General features: G+C 41.0%; 1 protein-coding gene across 1 annotated transcript; it reads right to left on the bottom strand.

Moving 5' to 3' along the window:
• Positions 1–270: 270 nt before the first annotated feature.
• On the bottom strand, positions 271–18,993 carry anks1ab (ankyrin repeat and sterile alpha motif domain containing 1Ab). Its single transcript, XM_072452157.1, has 11 exons — positions 16,984–18,993; positions 12,904–13,002; positions 10,530–10,676; positions 8,886–8,993; positions 7,519–7,722; positions 7,335–7,457; positions 7,191–7,262; positions 7,042–7,125; positions 6,822–6,959; positions 5,738–5,914; positions 271–3,758 (listed from the first exon to the last, which is right to left on the bottom strand). Exons 1-11 carry the CDS (start codon positions 17,188–17,190, stop codon positions 3,639–3,641), a joined length of 1,479 nt encoding a protein of 492 aa, XP_072308258.1. The 5' UTR covers positions 17,191–18,993; the 3' UTR covers positions 271–3,638.
• Between the last annotated feature and the right edge of the window lie 474 nt (positions 18,994–19,467).

Genomic DNA, 19,467 nt, shown 5'->3' with positions numbered 1-19,467 from the left:
TTGTGTGTTTTTTCCAACCAGAATAAAGCCCTAATTACTTATAAATTGTGTGTATTCATTATAAATGTATATTCCTTTGATCCTAGCTTTTCATGTTTTCAAGGAAATGGAAGACGAATACAAGTGCTGAACAGTGATCAATAGTGTCATAACTTTAGTTTTTTTTGTTAAAAATGAAATATATATTACAATGATTCATCACATACAGTTACATATTTAAAACATCAATTTGTTAACTGTGAGGATCAGTAGTTAATGAAAACCCAAAAATTGAGAACTTGAAATTATATTTATTTGATATTATAGTATTAGTAAATAAATATTCATCTTTTGGGTTGTGGGTGACTGATAAATATCCCAACAGTGCATCTGAGGTTTCTCCTCATCACAAAAAATAGAGAATATTTTAAAGTTTGATCTTGAAAAGGAAATTATAGATCCTTTATTTCCCCCCAAGTGTGGGTGTTAGAAATGTTGGCATATTTCAGTGAACCACCGTATTAAAAACCAGATAAATCAGACATTGAATGCTTAGTCATTGTACTATTTAATTTCATTAATATAATATTGCTTTGAAATTTGAAACATTATCACATTTTTTCATTGACAAACCATACTTTGTCCAGAAATGGGCAAAGCATTGTATGCTGGTACAGTTTTTTTTCCTCTATATTTGAAACATTTTCTCCAGAATAATTTCCACAGGAAGTATCTTCAATAGACCTGAATCAATAGTAATGGTCTACAGTAGTCTAAACATACAGTACCTACAATGACAGGACTGGGCAGTCACCATGAGGTCAGGAACAGCCTGGACCTCCATGGCTAACCTTCTCGAGACAGGAGTGACACAGAGGTCCTGTGGGCCTGTGGTACAGGTTACCTTTGTCTGTGTGGGGCTTATACCATGGGACAGGGGTCTACATAGTGAGCTCTAAATGTCAGTGCTAGTCGGCCCTGATGTTGTATAAAGCTTACCTCTCTTTTTCTCTCTATCTCTTTCTACTGCTCTGCCCACTATTTCAACACACGCAAACACACTCACATCGGCTGCTCCCCTTCAACTCACAGCTTGGTATCCGGAAACTTGAACGCTGGGGTGAGCTACACAAGGAGAACATGGATGTTAAAAGACCGGTACATGCACAGCCCATATCATGCCACCAAAACTTACTTTAACATAGCTGCTCATTAAAATGTAATGCTTTTACTTAATGCATTCATACTAGAGCAGGTTGAGTGTCTTTTTAACATACAAAATGGAAGAACATTTGTGACAAATGAGAAATGACACCTATGGAGACATGAGTATGAATCTATGTATTTGTGAAAGAACTGAAGGCAAAACAAAGAAATCACATGAAAAAAACACTGCCACACTACATACAGAGACTGCTCAGGCCAAGTGCATCAAAGGATACGAAACACAAAACAGTGCCAACATGCATCATCTGTTGAAGCTAACAGTTAAAGTGGCAATGAGACAGCCACGGTACCACACAGACCGATACATCTGACAGTAAGCCTGGAGACGCAGCAGTGCACGGGGGCCCACAGGGGCCCACAGGGGCCCACAGGGGCCCACATCTCCTCACTCTTCCAGCAGCAACACACAAACAAGGACAGTGGCCAGTGATGTAACAGTAAAAGTCCAAATTCCCATGAGGACAGACAAACAGCACACAGCACGCACAGTAGGTAGTACACAGAGCGGACAGCCCACAGTCATGTGTTAACCCATTAACACGCATCTTCAAGTCACAGTGCAGGAGGAGTCTCTACGGAGCCACATTCGCAGCAGAGCAAATCATTTGCATCAATATGGCACCAGCGCTACATTAAGTGGTCTAATACAGTAGTTTGGAAGGCCTTCACTGCTGTTTTGTTTCTAGTGACAATTTGAAAGTACTGTACCTCAATTAAAACAAAAGCAAATCCAACCATATAATGGGGACAATATAATGCTTGGCACCATTGAAGAATACAAGAGTAAAGTGGCATTTATGTTCTGTTTAAATGACAAACTGTGTAATGAGTGTTAAAATAAACTACATCTCATTGTATTCACCATAAACACCAGAAAAAGCTTTAGATTTATAGACTTTTGTTCGGCTATTTAAAAGGTTAATATAGGATTGATGCTACTAGCCAATAAATAAAGTTTGAATCATATGGCTGTGGTCAATACCCACTTTTGACAGAACAAATTGTAATGCTGATGCTTACAAGAAATGGATAAACAGAGTTTTATCTAAAAGCTACTGTTACCAAGTCATTTCCCTTGTGGATCAAGTAAGTGTAAGTTTGAGTCTAAATTATAGAAACTGAGAATCGTGAAGATTTTATGAAGCTACATCAAACCTTGTGAACAACTTCAGCTCAATACTATCTACACATGTAACCAATTTCCATTCAGATACTTATTTTAGTCCTTGAAAGCTTTTTCAACGTATAATCAAAGATAATCACAAAATTGACTTAATTACAAGAATGACCCAGTTGCACCACGAGAAATAAGCGTAGTGTTTTTTTTTTACTAACTGTGATTTAAGGGCTCTCAATGCTACTGTGAACGCTGGGACATTGGGCAGCATGAGCCTGGGCAAAACTGTACCACCATAAAAACAATCACAATAGCCTTGGCATAAAGACACCAGGAATCTTGTGGTCCTGGTTCTTTGGAGGAGTAGGGGGTGTGCATTTGTCAGTTTACTGGGTCGGGGAAGATGGGATTTTTGTTGGTTATAGATAAACTAAATAAATGTAAGGCTGTAGTCCTTGGTTAAGTGCAGGGAGTTCACCCCTGGGTGTGTAATGTGTGAACGTTTAAGGTCTTCGTTCATTAAAGTTCCGACATCAGTGATAGATTTAAGACTTGATCATCTCCTCGTGTTACAATAACTATGGTACAAATACGTAGAAAAGAGTTGTTTGCTGCATGTTGCTGTTTTGTCTTTTCATTGATTAAAAGTCCATCTTGCATCCCAAGCAAGCATAGCAGCCTCCTCATTGTGCCTCACAGTGGTAGATGCCTGGTAAGACAGGACAGGCTACAGATGGAGAAAAAGACAAGTTTTAACTGTCTTGAGGTAAAACGATTAAATAATAAAGAAATAATAGTAAAATAAAGGGTAACAACAATGCATAGGACGCTAGGGCTACAACAGTTCTGTTTGGATTTAAAGAAAACAGTATTCAAATGTCTTAATCAACATGCTTTACAATTAAATTATTAACTTAATAAAACAAATAAAATAATGCCAACTTTGGGAGATATCAGGGTTTAGAGGCAGATGTAAATAGTCAGGATCAGGAGGAAGAGGATAAAGAGGCAGTTTAGTTGCGAGAGAAGGGCTACTGTAAAATGCGATCAGTCCGGGATCATCCGTCTCAGAATCCACCATTGGCTGAAGCAGCGACAGGCTGGGGAGCTGCCAGGACTGCACTGGGACACAGGAGAGGAGCAGCGTGTCTTTTCAGGGGGAACTAGTGGGTTCATTTGGGTTTCTGGGCAGGGCAGAGGAGGGTCTGGGAGTCGACAGCCCTGAGGGATGCTATACCATCACAGTGAGAAGGCACGGGCTTGTCTATCACGGGCGTGTGAGTGGGGCAGAGGGACATAACCAGGGGGTGCGGCCTCAGAAAATGGTGGTCTCGTACTTGGTGCTGACAGGTCGTCTCTGGCTGTCCCGCTGGTCCAGGAGCCAGGAGTTGCTTCCCAGGGAGTGCATGTCAGGGTCCAACTCCAGAGGGTCCATCTGCCGGGGGAGGGAGGAAGGGGGCGAGAGGAGGACGTGAGACCAGCGCCAGCGTGGATCTTTGAGCACCACTGACAGGTCCTGGTCACACACGTGCATGTGGATTAGAGGTACAGAGGCCAGTGGTCAGGTTATAATCGCACACACTGGGCTCATTCCACAACATGGAGGATGGCACACTGCAAATACTCCTGACACCACACCACCAAATCTACTGAGAATGAACTGATTATTTTAAAATGCAACATGCGCTACACCAGTGGCTTAGATAGACATGAAGGGTATTAGGACCAGAAGCGTCAACTCTCATACCTGCATATGCTTATTATGGCCTTATGCTAGATGTAAATTTCGAACATTCAAAGTAAGCATTTGAAATCCTTGGTTACGGTTTTCATATTTTAAAAATAACCAGCAATTAAGCTTCAAACATCATATTTATGGTTATCCCTGACACAATAAAGCCAACAGTTCTCACAAAAAACCTAAAAATCCCTTATTTCGTATATCTGTTTCAAAGTATTTCGTGTTATAACAGTTAAATTGTAAAATGACAAATGAATGTGCAATGTGAGAAAAAAGGATGATAAAACAATTTGTGTTTGAATTATAGAAGTCCAAATCAAGGCATAGAAAGTGCACTATAAGGAAATTAAGTTGTGGCGAGAATGGTGTGAAAGCACATGAGAAATACAGGGTTAAAAAGAGGCAAGGAAAGAGAAGGACCTGGACTCCAGGGCTAACAGAGTGCAACGGGAGGAAGGAGGGGCGGTGGGTAGTACACGTGTGACAGTGACAGCAGCGGCATTCGAGCTGAGGGGCACCCTTGGAGGCAGGCACCAAGAAGACAAGAACAAAGACATGTTAAAACATGAGACAGAAGAGGGAAACCGCAATTCAAATGTGAACTAACCCTGTGGCTTTCAGTAAAAGCAACACTAAGTTTTGGTCTACTGAATATTATGGATGTCTTGCTGGTTTAGGTATAATATTGAGTGACAAATTATTATTTTATAGAATTTAAGTATTCAGTAAATGTGAATATTGCGTAATCATGTCAGTTAAAAAGTCTGTTCACATCATACAGGTTTAAAAGCTTTAAAAGATGCACCTTGTAACATTTCTGGTGAAGGGTTCACCAACTGCTGGTCTCCATGGAGATTTTTGCTAGGAATTTTCCACAGTAAAGCATTAAACTTACTTATAACCATGGAGACAACCAGGCCAGGTATTTTGCTTTGACATAGTACCTGCTGCAGCAGAAAAATTACACAAAGCACCTTTAAACCATTATTCCATAAGTGCCAATTATTTTAAAGTAAACATAGTGTTGCTTTAATACTTGACAGTGCTAGCACAAATCACAGCTGTGTGTGTTTTTCCTCTTTGAAGAAATATGTGGAGAGAATTATGTGGAATAGCGGAAGTCCTTATCTAAAACTTACAGACCAGCCTGTCTCATTATGCCACTTGGTGATTAAATCATAATAAAGTGTGCAAGCAGGTTGTAAAACGTGATTTGTGAGAGTGCACGAGCATCCAGCAGTAGTGTGCAGGCCGGGTGCTTACTCAGGTGACTGTTCATTATTATATCTTGAGAGGTCAATGCATCAACCCATGGCTATGGCTATCTACAGTATGTGGACGTAATGAACAATAGTGAAGTGACTAGGTCCAACCAGAGGGATCGGGCCTCTAGAAACGCCTTGGGGGGAAATGTAGTAAGAAAAAAATCTACATAAAACTGCTCATTCATCATCTCTGCTAAAGCAAGAAAATGTATATTTGCAGCTACTCTACGCTGAACCGGCTAAGCACTAATGATTCATCACTTTCACCTCGCACACGGTTGTAAGTAGGTGTCTCACTGGGTATTTAGTGGCGGGGAAAAGTTGGTCAGGAGGTCTCTGTAACGTTCTTTCTGTTCTATTTTCACTACCACACTTCCAGAAGGGTCTTTACTTCAGGTTGTTACTCACTGCTGATCTGCGAATGTTGCTCCAGGACTGAGAGATGGGTCGGCTGGTCTTAGCCTCAACGACCTCCGGGTTTGGGGTTGATGCTTGGGCATAATGTCTGGCTCTGGACTGCATGGCCACCTGGTAGGCCACCTCAAAGGCTTGTCCCAGCGTTAAGATGATCTCATATGTCTGAGTCTGGCAAAAGAAAAGAACACGTGTTGATCTAATAGTGTTGCATGAACGTATCTAAAGTATGTATCTAATGTATCTGATGTATCTAAAGTGGAACAATCAGACAAGAATAAATAAAGAATACTTTAAAGTACAACGCACTGTCATTGCCATAAATTCCCTGGGGTTTGGGTGGTCTCATTCATTTGCTAATCTTGGGTCCTCTACCAGAGGCCTGGGGGCTTCAGGGTTCCATGCAACAGCTTTGCTTTTAGCTTGAGATGTCTGATGTTTTCTTGAGATGTCTGATGTTTGTTTTACCCAGGGATCTATTGTAGCCACTCCTCCAGTTTGGGGGTCACTGTCCCGAGTGCTCCGATGACTACGGGGACCGCTATTACCTTCACATTCCACACCTTCTTCAGCTCTTCTCTGAGCTCTTGGTATTTCTTCAGTTTCTTCTGTTCCTTTTTCCTGATGTTGCCATTAACTTGGTATATCCACGTCAACCACAATGGCTTTCCTCTACTGCATGTCCATCACCACAATATCTGGTTGGTGCCACAATGGTTTACCAGACATCTTAGTTTAATGACCATAACAATCCAGCTTAAACCCTCACTGAATAAATCCTTCACACAAGAATGAAAATGGTCATTGACCTTTAACGCATATGAAATTCAAAAGGCATCTGCATGATTTGAGCATGTGGAGGGAAATGTCACATAGCAGGATCAGAGCTTAAATTAAGCAATGGAGAGTCAATCAAGGAAATCATGTCCACAGGACGCTACATGCTGCTTTCCTGTGGGATACCTGACATCCCACTTTCCCCTCATAAATGTCTAATGATCACTCAACAGCAATGCTCTTTATATAATTCCAGTTAGAATCAGGTTTTTAAAGGGATGAAACACAAAATGCCACTCACCACTTCAACAGTGCTGAAGACATGGCACAAGTGGTGACCACTCTTCGGATCCTTGGTAATGTAAGCGAATGCACACAGGTCATCTGGGTCTTGTGCAGCACAAGAAATGTTCCTGATCTCATGCTCCGCAATTATGGTCTAAACACAGGAAATTATGTATAAAGAGGACAACAAAAAGTCTGCTACATTTTGGAGATTGGTTGGATCAATAGTGCTTTACCTTTGAAGCAGCATCAATGAACTTGACACCTCTATATGTAATAGATAATATGACGACTGGACCCTTTCTCGAATCCTTTGATTTCTAAAAATCAATACAGTTCAGAATGTTAAAATCATGCCCATTAGCCTTACCATTGCTGAACCTACCCTAATTTTAGCACAGGCATCTTGTGTGGACTCAATCCCTCGTAGATCCCTGATTATCAATGATCCTAAATACTAAATCAGAAAAACCCATGTTATTCAATCACACATAGACAATTATATGTAATGAAATGTAAAGGAACATACAGTGGCCTCGTATCCACAAGAGTCCAGGATGAGTTTTTCAGGTTGATGATGCCATGCGGACACTGTGGCATAGGTAGCAGAATGGCTTGTGGGTCGAAGGTTAAAGCGATCTTTATGTCTTTCCTTTAAAAAAAAAAAAAAAGAGAGGCAAATTCAGTTAAATAAATAATAGTAAATACATTACAGTGTGAGTTAGCTTAACTGGGAGAAAGCTCACCACAGATCTTGGTCTCTCACTGTAAGACCGGAGAGAAACACTGCAGTCCTGGTCGAAGCCCCTCCTGCGCCGGTCAGACTCGGTCAGAGGCAGGAGCATGTCCATGGAGCGACTGGTGTAGGGATCGAGCTGCCCCAGGGGCGTGTTGCCCTGCGATAGCAGGTCATGGAACTGCACACACAAACACACAGGCAGGACTGATGAATGGACTGTATTGTGTCTACATTTCCTGATCTATAGCCAAGCTTAAACCCCCACAAAAGATCATCTTCCATAGAGAGTCTCAATTCCATTTTTCGGGGGGCTTTTTAATCTTCTTGGGAAAACTGTCCAAAAGTAAATACTTACAGATGATGGAAATAAACCCATTTTCACTAAATCCCATTGACAGGGAATTAGTTCTTTGCGTGTGATTCGACTCCATTTCAATCTAACTCGTTATAGCAAAGAAAGAATAGCTAAAGAGTAAACAGCAAAGCAACTTACCCAACTGACTTTTTACTGCCTTGTATACATTCATTTTCTAAATAGGTACAATCAGAATATGTACCGTACTGTATTTAAATCAATTGAGTATTTTATTTACAATTTTATTATGTCTTAAAGATAATGAAAAGTCAAATTCCATATCTCAATAGATGCGTTCCTTTTAAGTATTAGGATTGTGAAAATCAAGTAAACTGCCCCCTTGATATTTGTCAGATGCCTGTCTCAAACCTACTCATATTTAGGCTGGGGATCAGCAGGATGAGTAGCCCAGCATGTGACCTAGCATGTGACCCAGCATGTGACCCAGCATGTGACCCAGCATGTGACCCAGCATGTGACCCAGCATGTGACCCAGCATGTAACCCAGCATGTGACCCAGCATGTGACCCAGCATGTGACCCAGCATGTGACCCAGCATGTGACCCAGCATGTAACCCAGCATGTGACCCAGCATGTGACCCAGCATGTGACCCACCATGTAACCCAGCATGTGACCCAGCATGTGACCCAGCATGTGGCAGGATTATGTCATTAGTTTATTTTGGTCATTACATAATCGCAACCATCAATATAACCTTATTTGTCCCTGAGGGGCAATTCAAGCACATTGAGCAGTAAACACAATAATAGAATACTAATTCAAACAAAGTCATGCAGGGGTAATAGAAAACACATGCAAAGGCTTGATATATGTGCAAATAATGTATATAATATTACATCAATCAAAATAAATAATACAACTTGTCAACAGTATTTTAAAACTCAATTCCTGGTAAAATGATCTTGCACTCAGACAGTCAGTCATTAACTTTCACTCTATCTATTTCTGCTTCACAGATTTTTACCATTATTGGAGAGAGACGTCGGGATTTGGAGGGAGCCTCTTCATAGGGTCTCTCTGCGAGGGAGGCAATGATCCTTTTACGGTGACCCAGAGGGCCGATTTTAAGAACCTGCACAAAACAGCAGCGGGGTGAGGTTACTTTTCACAGACTTGTGACATCAATAGCTCAAACACAAGCATTTATCCAGCGCAGGCTCAGACGGAGCTGGGGACACGCAGCTCGCACTAGAAGCAACTGAAACCACTCTTGTCAATAATTTAGCCTCAATCTGTTTTGCCGTAAGCTTTAAGTACTGCACCATGTTCTTCTCAGGATCCACTATAACTCAAGATCCACTTTAGAACATCTATGGCCATTTGGAGTTACATAATATAGAAAAATTGAAATACATTATTTATTTTATGTTGCAATTTCATCCCAGCACAAGACGTTTATTTGGGATGTTTTAGTCTGCATTGTATTTTTAATTATTAAATAAATTCTTTTGGCCCTGAAAATGCTATTTTATTTTGGTCAGGGTTTGCTAAATTAGTGAATATCGAGTTTTGAGTTGAGGAAAAAAAAAAAATGAATTTGAAAATAAATAAATAAAATAAAAATAATAATAATAATTTCTCAAAATATGTACATGTTAAATCTTTATGACACATATATCTTTAAATCATATATGTGCCCGCGTTGATTCTTATATTCAAAACATGATTACAATACATCTCAAGGCTTCATTTATGCATCTTGTCATCGAAGGAATCCCTGTGTGGTTCTCATTACTGTCTGAGCACAATTCCACAGAGACACACTACATGAAGAAAGAATAAACTCTAAACAGCATTAAAGGGCCTTGGGACAATATGTGAGAATGTAATCCAGCACGCGGAAATGTTTCTGGCTTGGTGATACTTTCAGTGAGACGATGAAGACTGTAATGGCAAAGTGAGGTGTGCCAAAACGCTCGGAGGCAGTTCTGCTCCTCTCACCGACCAAATCGCTTTTCACAACAACAAAACAGTTTCCAGGACACAAGCATCAATGCACAACATTTACAACACTGTGTCACTCACTGAGTGCTGTATTAATGTAAAAACTGGCTTGGACATTTGTTTCTGAATGAATGTCATGAGAATAATCCTGTATTAGAAATGTTTACATGGTTTTCTCTAAATTATGATTCAACATACACTTATACTTACAAGAAAGGAGGAAAGTCAGAAAAAAGCTAAATCTGCTGTTCTGTTTTTACAGTTTAATTTGCGTTTTTTTAGATAAAGAAACTGAAATGACCTGAGGGCCCACATGGAAGGCTGGAACCATCTCACACACGGGACAGACGAGGCTAATTAAAATGGGTATTTCCAGTATGATCAGGCAAAGTGGTACATGCTTCCACTTTGTTATCATTATCATGTTAATGTGTTATACAATTTCCAAACAAGTTTTTAAAAAACACAATATTTCCTGCACACAAGCCTTTCATTTAGATTCAGTGCCTCATCTACAATAATTACCATATGTCTATGCTCAGGTTATGCAAATGTATAGATTTGCATGTCTCTGTTACTCATAAGCACTTAAGCATTAGCAAATAAATTGCAGTATGTTGTGTATCTCTTTGTGTTCAAATCCGTGCCCCAAATTGATACTTACATTGACAATCTCCAGTTCCCACAGGTTTTTGACACACTCCAGCGTGCGGTAACCGGTGGTGAGAAAGTTGGGCAGGTACTCGTGTAATCCAAGGCCGTCAAGCCACGAGGCAAGAGATGTGTTTCCGTCACAGCCCAGTGCCTTCACCTAAACAGGGCAAAAACATCAGCATGAGTTCAATCTGTATCCGATGTTATTCAATTCTGGAGTGACAAGGCTGTGTTTTACAATGATTATTTTACCAGCAACAAAGCAAAACGTACAGTCGATGTCGGAGAAAATACAATGTCTCCCCTCTGCCCGTCACTGCATCACATTTCTACCTACAGCAGAAGCTTAGCCAGACTGCACTGGACTGGAGTGGACTGCACATACGATTGCAATGTCTTAGGATCCATGTCCGCGAGTCCGGAAACCGTACCAATGAAAATAATTGTCTCCTGTGTTAGAACAATATATAGGATTTCCTTAGCGTAAGTCACAATTTGATTTAGAGCAGCGTTTCTCAAACTGTGGTACGTGTACCTCTGGTGGAATGGGGCTTTTTGTAGTTTGAGTATTAGTTATGTTTAGAGAGAATTGTATATATTTTATTAAAAGGAATAATAGAGGATTTTTCACCAATTTGAGAACTCAACCGACTTAGTCTCACTCACCCCCCACCCTCCTGTTCTTTCCAAGAGGCCGCCTACCATCAAACCTTGTGCGAAAGCTCGTGCATTTGTTTATTAGTGCAACGGATTGCATCACATTTCTCGTCTCTGCAGTTTTCCGTCTCTTCTTAGCTCAAACACAGTCTTTCTCTGTCGTCAATTTTGTACTGTACACTGAAGGAACTCGCTAAACACACACCGGCATATTCACCAAAATGCGCAGCCAGGGAAACGTGCTGATATCCTGGGAATGAGGCTGCAGGTGTGCAGTAGCACGCAGGGAATTATTGACATGTGGGAGAACTACTCAGCTGTCCACACCACGAGGAAATGAGACTCAGATTACGCGCCAAAAATCCTCTATTATTCCTTTAATGTTATGGGTTTATTTGGTCAGGACAGTGCATGTTAATGAACATACATGATACACGTGCTGTAAACACACCGGATTGTAGCCATGGGCTAATTTACATCCGTTGTCCCACATTTACTCTCACAGCATTCTCTTTCATATACCAACATACTTGGACACTGGAGGCAAGGTGAGTGAAGTGTCTTGCACAAGGACACAACAACAGTATGCATTAACGCCCCCTGTGGCATCTGGCATTTCAGCGGCCCATCCAAGGACTAACCAGGCCCATTCCTGCTTCGCTTTCGAGATCTAACAAGATCAGGCATTGACAAGTTTTGGTATTGATTTGTTTTGTCCTCCTTTGGGTCAATCAATATTTCAACTACCATATCAACGGTTTAGCCCTGATTCAGTTTCATTTTAGATCATGTTTAGCTCCTATTACTTGGTGTGAAATTAAGAACTACTGATGTAGAGTTTACACTGAAATTGGTTAAATCATCTCTCATGAAGGAGGCTGGCCAATAAGAGAAGTGGGTGGGTAAAAGATGGCCAGTGTCTGATTTAGCAGTGAGCTGCATTAACAGAAAAGCAATTAATCACAATTTAACGATCTCACTGGATTGACAGATGATCGCAGGGTCAATATAACGTGCCCACCCCTGTAGTATGGCAATACTATAGCAAAGTCGATTTATTGTAATGCTTTTACATCCGCATATGCAATAATCTCTTGTGCTGTGACAAGTAAGGAACAAAATAAGGCCTGCCAGAATTTATTTTGATTAAAAAATCTTCTTGTTGCCAGAAGAGCAATAGTAGAGAGGTACAGATATAATACTCCAATCTGGGCTAACACCAGGATGAGAGCTTGTGGGTGGCTTTGTTAATTATTAAGGTGAAGGATTTATGTAAAGTATTTATTTCTTCCTTCTCATTTTGGAACACAAATATGTGACACTATTTTTTTAACATATTAAATGACAGTCTGCCTTTACAGTGACAAGATCCATATGGAGCCACTAAACCTGTGCAGATGGTGAAAACAAACCATGTTCACAACTGAATAAAATACAGTTTCCCGGGCATTTATCTTTAATGAGTAAAACATTGCTTCAGGAAAAGATTGATGAACCAACCTCACAGTCAAAGACATCTATTTCCTGTTTAGAATGTAAAGACAAAGATAATAACACTTTTAAAACCATACTTTCTTTGAAAAATAGGCCATGTTCACCAGCAATGCTACCGCATTAGTCATTTGCTTTACTTTTTGGCTTATCTTCTACATTTACAATGATGTTTTCTGAGTCTCCTCTTCTTCCTTAGGTGCTATCTGTCACCTCAACACTGCGATGTTAAGTACCTTAGGCAAGCTGCGTGCTGCGTGGAGAATTTTCTTACGGTGTCCCGGGTCAGTGATCCCCATGTCTCTGAGATCTTGGTCCTCCATCACGTTACTTCCCTGCACAGGCACAGAGACACGGAGATAGAGACATACAAATAAACAGGCTCACGCGCAGACCTCCACACACGGCGTGCATGCAAATGTTGACATACTTGCAAGCCCAGACATGCGCTGACTGAAATACAACGAGGACGAGAAAATAAATCTCTTATGGGCACTTGGTTGGATTGAATAGACAAGTTAGCATGTGCAGACAGTACTGATATGACAATGAGAGGTTATAAAGGATGATGACATTTAAACAAGCTTAATACCATGACCAAACATTAGCATGTAAATTTGCATATGAAGTCATGCCATAGATACATGGAGGAAAGCCCATCCCCGATACAAGCTTTGACACCAGAGTGGGAGGACAATGAAGTCAAATAAATTGTGCATGCCAGGAATAATCAATCTGATGGTGAGCGCATCCCAGGCGAACAAAGCCCCTGGAATTAGCATCAACTATACCAGCTTTGCATTTGTAATTTAACAGTGAAGACAAAAGAAAGGTAATGATTAAAATGTAGATATTTTACTCTGATATTTACTTTTCAACTCATATAGTCAATGGTATTAAGTCATCACATTTTTCAGTTATTGTTGTCAGAAACAACATTTTGGCAGTAAATGCAATTTCAAATTCAAATTCAATTGCAAAGTGGTTTATTCAATGGGGGAGAATATTTAGTTTTAAACTGGTGGTTTGGCAATAACTGATAATACTGCAATAAATGGACTGTCATGAAACAACAAGCTCCTATGCCTAACTGTGCTGTTTTGTACCTTCTGCGTGCGAGAGCTCTGCAGTGGCACTGGTTCTGCCTGTTACTGTAAACCATTTTAATTATTGCTTTGCGATCAAATGTGATAACACTAAATATCATAAATAATTATACAAACATGTACTGCGAGATATGGATATATTTAGGGGCTCATCTAGCATAAAAGAAAGCAGCAAGAATATTTATGAGAAAATACTGCATTCAGATTATTTTTTGAATCTTGTTGCTCTGGTAACAAGGAATGTTTACTAATTCACCTGACATTACACTCAGCCATGTCATTGTTTTATTGGTTGCTAATAATAGAGCAATAGACAAGACTAAAGATAGGGCTTGTTGATGCAGAGTGATTCTTCCTGGCGGAGAGTGTTAAAATGTTGGGTAGTCTTTAGTCAGTGGGCTCTCTTTGGATTGGCTTCAGAGCAGAATGCAGTAGTTTTATTCATAGCCTTATATCAAGGCGCAGTCGGGATTACTCACTGATCGCTAGAATAAAGGTCAAAATGAAGCACCCAAAATAGACTTTACTTTTATTAACACAGTTTGAAGTTTGACGATGCCTCGGGAGACTCAACTTAAAACATTATTATTTCATGCTGGATTTGAAACATGTGATGGGAATGTATGGTTCAGTAAGTTATGAATGGCTTTTAAACCTTGATAGTTTGATGTAATCTAAGTCGACTTGCAGAGTAGTCCATCATATGACTAAATGCAGTTAATGCAACAGTGAATTAGGCTTGCTTCGTCCTACATTTTTGTATGTCTGCAATAATCTTCTAACAAGAGAGACCATCGTTTGAGTGTAAACATGCAATTTAATGTAATGTAATTGGATTTTAATTAATTTTATCTCTGAAATACAAACAACACTTTTAATTCGGCTTGTTCCAGTGTGTATACCTTGTGGCTGGATAAAATGCTACAGTAAATCAATGTAACAATTCAATACATTTTGAGTGCAGTCATGCTCTGTAACAAATAACAATATGCAGTAATTTTTAATCAGCAGCCTTCGTGTACGGGAATCATTGATGAAGCACAAAATGATGGCGTAAAAATGATGAGAATGGGCACATGGCTGTTCAAAATTAACGAGTCCTCAAAAGCTGCATCTCAGAGTAATCAACGCAGTTGTTCATTTTTGTCCAGTTTGAAAATCTCAAGGACGTCTTTTGGCTTCTTTAACTCAACAATTTACACACTTCTGTGATAAAAAAAAATTACATGTTTTTTGCATTCCAAGATTTCTGCTGTAATAATATCAAATCATAGAGAAAACATATTCAATAACTGAAACTGCTTTTTGAACACAACTAATTCCATTACTTTTTCATATCCGATTGAATAGATCCACCAGTATACATTTCTGCATGAGTCGAATCCCCCATGACTGTTTTAAGATAATAGTGTTTCCTTATAGTAGCATTGATGCACATCAATACTGACATCCAACTTCCATTATACAGAAGATCAAGAGTCTACACTACTGCTTTTATTTCATTATTGATATGTCATTGTATTCAAGAATAATCCACAGTGCACAGCCTCCGGCGCTACCTCTCCGTCCCTCAAAATAAGCCAAGTGTAACCTGAGATTGATCACATACAAATCCAGTCTGGCACAAAGGGCACAATATTAAACATTCACATTGTGCCTGACTCCTCTGACCTTTCATCTGTTTGCAGCCTCCACATCCATATATAAATAGCAATGTTTAATTTCCCTTGTAAAGCTAATGATTTATCCCCTCGATGCATCAAGTCTCACGACGCATTAGTCGTGGCATGAACATGAACATCACGATGCTTAATGGTCCATCATGAGCATCCAAACAAACGGCAAGTCGTTCAGAGCTTCTTTTATGACTGTTCGGACTTTATTTTTGGCACTTTTACTCACTTCCGAGGCCAACATGGTAATTGATAATTAGCTCTTAATGTTTTGCCTGGTAAAACAAAAGTTAGATAAAAAATAAAAACACAAGATAGATTCTTTCACTTTACACAATCATTTCGGAAAATAGCCATATAAAGCATTGTTTTGTTTTTTTCTCATAAAGAGTCTTTTTACTCATTTGGAGCACAATGTGTGTGCACACCAATTTGCAGCTAACACATGTTTGCCCCCAAAGTCATAACAGCAAAGAATTTTGTCCAGCTGTAATCCGTATGTTGACCTTTACATAAGTGTGTCATGAGGTCTAAGTATAGTACATCATGATGTCAACTATAAACAAAGCAAATCTGAGCCCACCCTGAACAGATTGTGCACGTAAACATGTGCCCATGCTCTTCTACAGCCTCAGCAGCTACAAAATCACCAGTGTGACCCCCTGGCAGACCCCCTCCATGACCAGTCTGCATGAATACAACCATTTCCCCGAGAGCTTACTGGTCCCATTAACTTTACTCAACTGTGAAACTGATGTAACATTTAGTGCTAATGCAGAGCTATGGTCTGCAACATGTAGATTTAGCCTTTGGCCTTGGTTATTTGTGTACATGCATGTTTTCATGAAAACAGCCAGAGATTTGAAAACATAATCTTGTCATCTACATGCTCTCCTAAATGTTAACATATATAACTTTCTTGGACAAAGCATGCTAATCTTGTTGCAAAACTGTTTGACCAAATAATACAATTGCTATGTTAATCCTGATAAAAGCTGTCGTATCACATCCTATTCATTTGGAACCAATAATATAAAAGCGTGCTGCTATTGTGCTACAGAGAGTATACAATACATTAATGTGTAATACCATTAAGCAGTGCACAAGGCTTAGGATTGTGTTAGACTTCAAGAGCAACCATGCAAGTGTCAAATATATGTACTATTTTCAAGTTGTCATGTACATCATGAAGTTGAGTGGAGCATTTGATAATAACACAGAAGGGGAAAGAGTTCAGTGAATGAGGTCACATGACTGCAAATGCTGGGGAAAAATTAATGGCTTTGGGTAATAATTTGTCTTGCCATAGGTGACAGCTAATACTCTTTAACGGGATCCAGTGTTGAGCCATAAATAATAGCAGGGTCATGCTTCGCATAAAGGTTAAGAGAAAAGGTAACCAGGGTGATGGGAAAATCAAGGAGGTAAAGCTTTCTACAGTGATGTGCAAGAAGAGCATAGTGGGGTGGTCCAAATGCTGAGGCTCATGATGTAAAGTGGATCTGACCTGTGAGATGACATACTGCAGGTGACTCACCATGAATCGTAGGTCGTCAAAGCCATTGAGCAGGAACTTGCTCTCGTACTGCGGCAGCCCCACGTGCTCCAGCCACTCTCCCACCGGCTGGTCCAGGGCTTTACCACAGGCCCCATCTGCCGAGAGAGGGAATCGCTTCAGCAGGGAGAAGCCGTTCAGCCGGTAGCAGCGGCACTCAGAGGACGACACATGGCATTGCCACATCATCCTCGGCCAGCAGAAGCAGAGCCGAGTGCAGCAGCACCAGGCGGGGTGAGGGGGAGACAGGGTCCAGGCTTGGGGTGAGGGGCTCCCACGGTACTGGCGGGGGCCCGCTAATTCAAACACAAGGAGGAGAGGAAGTGCTGCAGCCCTCTCAAGCCCTGCCGAGGGTGGACTTGGCTACACTAAACAGGTGTAAGTGATTGACAGAGAATTCAGGCAAGGGTGGAGGTAGTGCAAGGAAGGAAGCCCATCTGACATTGAGAAACTTTAGTTATGTTGGATTGAACCGCTATGGCATCTTCCAACAAACATGTCTCACTAAACATTCCTTTAGTGAGAAGATGAGCGAGTGTGAGACAAGTGACTATAGTCTAAAAACATAAGACTATTGAAGTAAGCATACTACAGGATTTGACTAGCTCATTAAAGAAGATACTGTGAACAGATTAGCTACTGAATTTAAAACAGGGGCTTTTTTCACTAGACTGTACAACAAAGATAATTTTAGGCTCCCCCAAATATTTGGGCTCTTCACCACATACTTGGAAGGCTCTGGCTGTGTCCCATGGCTTCATTGGTCAACCTCTTTGAAAGTTAGAACTCGGCTTATACATGGAAGGTGGCAGCATTCTGTATCACTGATGAGGTACTTCTGTTACTTTTGATCAAGAATTATTATTTGTTTATTCATTTCTCACCCCTCCACCAAAGCCACCACAAGTATTGTCAGGTAGACATATTGTAAATCCTATGCCAAAAAAGAAAAAGGCTCAGAAATTCAACGATGAGCAAATTCCAAACTCCTCAATTTATGATCCAGGTATAGATCCTGTGATAAAGCTCCAAGTATGCTGTTTGCCCGCGATGAAAATATCTGTGCCCTTATTGGTGCCAGTGCTGTCTTTGCTTCACAAAATCCAGAGTAGTCAGTAAGATGCTGAGATGATGGTTAGCTGCATGGCTCCACCTGAGAATGAGCTCTTCATGACTCAAAGCACTAATTCCAGTTTCAGATCCACCAGACAAAAAGATGATCCAATAGACGTGAGGCGTGGATTTATGCAGGACCTCAAAGCAGGTTAAGCTAGCTTCCTCCTTGAGGCAAGCACCCTCCACTCCCACCACAGCCCACCTGGTTTCCCTTGGTGTTGGGTACAGCTTGCAGTCTCTGTGCTCAGAGCAGAGGTTTGTTGCATCCCCTGCCTGTCTGAGACGTGCATGCAGCACATAAGCAGTCACCGCAGCAGCTGCTGGCTGGCACACGCTCACAGCTCACAGGGCATAACGTCCTGACGCCGGCTCCTTCAGCGTGAAAGAACCACAGACCTGCTTCAGCCACTGCTGCCACGTCCTTCCAACAGCCACAACAGACTCTCATTGATCATCCCCCTCCTCGTCCGAGCAAATCCCTCAAGCTTGCTTTCTGTGTGCCTCTCTCCCACTGTCAGTCTCGTAGCCCCATCCCTGTGCTGTGTGATCGCACTGCAGGGCTGCCGTATGCTGCCTGATGAAGTGGGGTGCTGCTCCACGTAACCACCTCTCCGTCAGTCCCTCCCACTGCCTCTCTCTCTCTTTCCCTGGCTCACACTCTCTGTCTCGCTGTGTCTCGCTCCTTGCCTCTTGTTCTGTAACATAACGACAAATGCACATATACACGCGGCTCAGCCCCATCCTCGCTGCGTGCCTCTGCCTTCTATTTTGACCCTTTTTCTTGAACAAATCCTCACACACTCGTCTCCTCTGTCCCTCTAACCTCACACCACCTCTCCCCCTCTACCCGCACTGCACTGATTAGAATTGCACAGAGGCACTCAGATTCTGCCAGTGCAGAAAAGACACCACTGTCAGACAGGGGAGCTTTCTGAGCCAGAAATCACTCTAAAGAAAGACTTGAGCCCAAAAGGATGACTAAAACCAGATTTTGTGCGGCAAAAGCATCCGCACTATCTTAAGCTAACCACGGTAAGCTGAAAAAATAAGCTGGTCGAGACCATGCATATTAGCATATGGCTCTCATGCATTTACGTTTGCCTTTAATGATAAGACGTGGAGGGCAGCGTCGATTCAAGCCTGCAGAGCACAAGAAATTGTACCAAAAAAGAATACAAGAAGACTCAATAAATGTCTCTTCATTTCTGTCAAGCAGCTTGACAGGACAAAGACCAAATCCATTACGTACAGATGCTCATGTCACATCAACCATTTTTAGACCACATCTGAGGCTACTTGCAGGATACAAGCATGTGACATCATCTAAAATTCAAACTTGTTCCCTTCACC

Source organism: Eucyclogobius newberryi, unplaced genomic scaffold (assembly GCF_026437365.1).
Source record: "Eucyclogobius newberryi isolate DKJ021-1_F unplaced genomic scaffold, fEucNew1.0.hap1 SCAF_19, whole genome shotgun sequence".
Lineage (NCBI taxonomy): Eukaryota > Metazoa > Chordata > Actinopteri > Gobiiformes > Gobiidae > Eucyclogobius > Eucyclogobius newberryi.
This window is presented reverse-complemented; position numbering and strand designations above follow the sequence as displayed.